The sequence below is a fragment of the Nanorana parkeri genome, unplaced genomic scaffold, assembly GCF_000935625.1.
Source record: "Nanorana parkeri isolate BGI_ZX_2015 unplaced genomic scaffold, ASM93562v1 scaffold717, whole genome shotgun sequence".
Lineage (NCBI taxonomy): Eukaryota > Metazoa > Chordata > Amphibia > Anura > Dicroglossidae > Nanorana > Nanorana parkeri.
In genome coordinates, this window is record NW_017306985.1 from 234130 (window position 1) to 237683 (window position 3554).

The window sequence follows — 3554 nt, forward strand, 5'->3', positions numbered from 1 at the left end:
TAGGAATGCATTTTATACAGTAACAAAAATAGCAAGCTTGTAGAAATGCGACTGTCATATACAACATGATTTTCGGGTGGTAGTGATAACTATGATATGTCTTCAGTGTACATTCACTATAGTCTGTCTTTGAATTGTGCTCTGATCACTGCAATCTTTTCCTAGCTAAAGGAATATCAGCAGAAGACCACCCCTCCGACAGCCGCAGGCGGCAAGAAGAAGAAAAAGGGAAAAGAATCCAACAGCCATCCTGATACCCCAAATCGCCTCTCTCCAGATCCAGTAGGTTTTGTTTGCTATCTGCATGAGACCTCTGTTTTTCATCTCTACCATTTTTAAAACCTAACTCCATATTTACTACTAAAAGGATTACATACATAAATAATGATACCCTCTTCATAACCGTAGATATAGAATGTGAACGCTGTTCTTTACTACCCCAGCTGGACGATGTCTTTGTACATGTAGTAGCAGACCATGCAGTTAATTCACTTCCACACATGTACCCCAGGCGCTCCCCATATGTAATGAGGCTTATTTATTTTTTGTATGCCCAACTTTAACTATTCTTTAAAGAGAACCTTTAATGCAACAGTAGGCATGCTTCGGCCCTCCAGCTTTGGTGCACCTACAAATCCCGTCATGGCTCCTCTGGAAGTCATACGTGTGGCTATGGTTTTGCAATGCCTTATGGGAGCTGAGCCCTGCTTTAATGGTTGAGTCTGGGGTTTTCTTCTTTTTTTTTTTTATTCTGTCTGGGGGGGAAAAAAAATATTTACCGACAGCAGGACCACAAAGCTTGCGGTTAACTCTAAATTGAATCTGTAAAGGCTTTTAAAGCATTGCCTAAGGACAATTTTGGGTACTGTACTTTTTTTGCCGTTGCACAGGCGCACACAATTTAAAGGCTTGGCATGTTTGGTATCTATTTACTTGATGCAACTTCATCTTTGTATTTTTTCCCCCAAAGAATTGAGTGTCACAGCACCCATATGTCACCCTATTACTGGAAATAATTGAACTACTGGATGAATCAACAGAACAAAGGAGAACTCAGCACAACAAAAACTGCTGTGTTTCATGCTATTCATAGATGTCATTTTTAATTTTCCCGTGGTTACACTTTTAAAGGGGGTCTCCCAAAAACGAGTAACGCTTAACAGTCTGGCAATCCACCCAGAACTCTTTCACAAGGAGAATGACCGCAATACTCCCACTATTGATAGTTCACCTCTTGTAAGGGGGTTGTGGTGAGCACAGGCAACACCCCTCTTGTTCACTTCTGTGGTAGAGCTCCACAGTACTGTCATTGATCACAATAAGACTTTTTTTTGCCATCTACTTTGTTATTGTAAAGTTCCTTTAATGAACAATCTGCTTTTGGTTTGTAAGGTTGATTTTAGTGTAGCTGGAAATACCGGTTTGCTGGTTGTCCTGTTTTAAAGGTCTCTTTCTGGAGATCTCAGTATTATACGACTCATGTCTGTAGAGAGAAGCCCACTTTTTGTCCCATGAGATCTTTCATCATGAGTACCTGTACGGTATAGATCCAGCATATGTTTAGGGAAGAAACATTTCAAAGAGCTTCTGAAGTTACTGAGGGAATCATATCATGCATGGTCACGTCTCTTGATCTTCAGGTCCTTCTTTTCTGCTCTCTGATTCCTCTGTGTGTCTGGTATTCACTTGTTAAGTCCTACTGGAGAGAACAGGGAGAACTTCTTCTTTTTTTTGCAGTTTCCAAAGTTTGAACATAACTGGTCATGAAAGGGCCTGAACCATCTTCTGACACTAAGTAGGATGGCCGATGCCTACTGCTTCATAACCATGGTGCCTGGAAGCCAATGCTTCTTCAAATGATAAAACGGACTGAGTTGGACTTTGTGACTAGTTTGTAGATTGTGTCTCCGGGATAACATGAAAATGTAACTAGGCCAAACTTCATAGAACCCATGTCGGCTTTTTATTGCTGTCTTTCAGTTAAGCTCCACCAGTAGAATAATACACCGACCCAAGTTGCACTGCAGTGGAACGCACAACATTCTAGTGCGGGCATACGAACTGTGGGGGGGGGTGTATGGGAGTACCATTCAAATGAATGGCGGTGCAACACACCTCCCACACCAGAATGCACGGTATTGCATGGTACAGTTTACCACACTGTACTATTGTGACCAGGCCCTCAAAATTACTGACAAACATACGCATGTACAATCTCACACATACACACTGCACACTTTTCAAGGTCCACCCAGTCTCCCTACCTTACAAGAACTGGAGTGGATCCGCAGCCAGGGGTTCAGTTGTGGGCTGCTGTGCTGTGAGCACCATCCATATGTGCATTGCTTGTACAGCTCCCTTGAGCGCCCTGTAGAAGTGCCAGGAGCCAGAATGTGACTTCACTCTAGTCCAGTAAAACAGTAGAAAGGCATCATGGCACACTCGCAAAACCAGCATGTAAAACAACATGTCTCACCACTAAGGATAATGACAGAGAATTGGATACACGTCTTCAGCCGAAGATGTGTAAGCCGCACTGCCGCGCCAAGGCACCTCTTATAGTGCGGTCCTAACTCTAAACTATGAGAGTCTCCATCTTGGAGCACATGGGGGCAGAAGATATCAAATTGGGTGCAGGTTTGTCAGGAGGACGCCCAACCTCCTTAAAGGTACAGAAACACACAAGGGATCCCGCACATCCTATTGGCAGCTGAGAAACCCCATGCGTACGCTGCACCAAATCGGTCAAACAAAACAAACGACAAAACGCACTCAACAATTTGTTACCAGTTATACAGTAAGGTGCACACGAAGGTGGAGACTCTCATAGTTTAGAGTTAGGACCGCACTATAAGAGGTGCCTTGGCGCGGCAGTGCGGCTTACACATCCTCGGCTAAAGACGTGTATCCAAACCTCTGTCATTATCCTTAGTGGTGAGACATGTTGTTTTACATGCTAGTTTTGTGAGTGTGCCATGATGCCTTTCTACTGTTTTACTGTTCAAAGCCCATTTCGTGTGCACCTTACTGTATAACTGGTAACAAATTGTTGAGTGCGTTTGTCGTTTGTTTTGTTCACTCTAGTCCAGGCACCTCTACAGGGCACGTGAGAGAGCTGTAAGCAATGCACGTATGGATGGAGCTCCCTCGCAGCCATACCCCCAGCCCACCTCACCCCACCCCACCTCAAGCTGACACTCGGCGCCGGGCAGCATATTTTGAATGGCTGCTTGGCGCGAGAACTGACAGTGCTGCGCTAGGGTGGAAGCTGAGGAGCTTCTTACCTGAAAAAGTGGAAAGCATGTGGCGACCCACTAAACAAGGGGATGCAACCCACTTTTGGGTCACGACCCACCAGTTGAGACCAAGGCTTTAGAATAAGCTGCTGGTGCATGGCAATAGGGAAAAAGCCTTATGCGCTGTTGACCCTGTAGTTGTGCATTGGAGTGCCATTGTAGATCCATGGCACTCTACCATGTATCGCAGTGCGTATTATTGGGTGATGCCACCGTGTGTGTGTGTGTGTGTGTGTGTGTGTGTATATAGGTCCTTGA

At 44.7% G+C, this 3554-nt stretch overlaps 1 protein-coding gene across 1 annotated transcript in view; it reads left to right on the forward strand.

The window, feature by feature from the left end:
* Positions 1–3554, forward strand: part of GOLGA2 (golgin A2) — a 62580-nt gene that overhangs the window by 9431 nt on the left and 49595 nt on the right. Inside the window, exon 2 of the mRNA XM_018564054.1 lies at positions 166–282. Within this exon, the coding sequence (XP_018419556.1) occupies positions 166–282 (117 nt within the window). The remainder of the gene's footprint in view (positions 1–165; positions 283–3554) is intronic.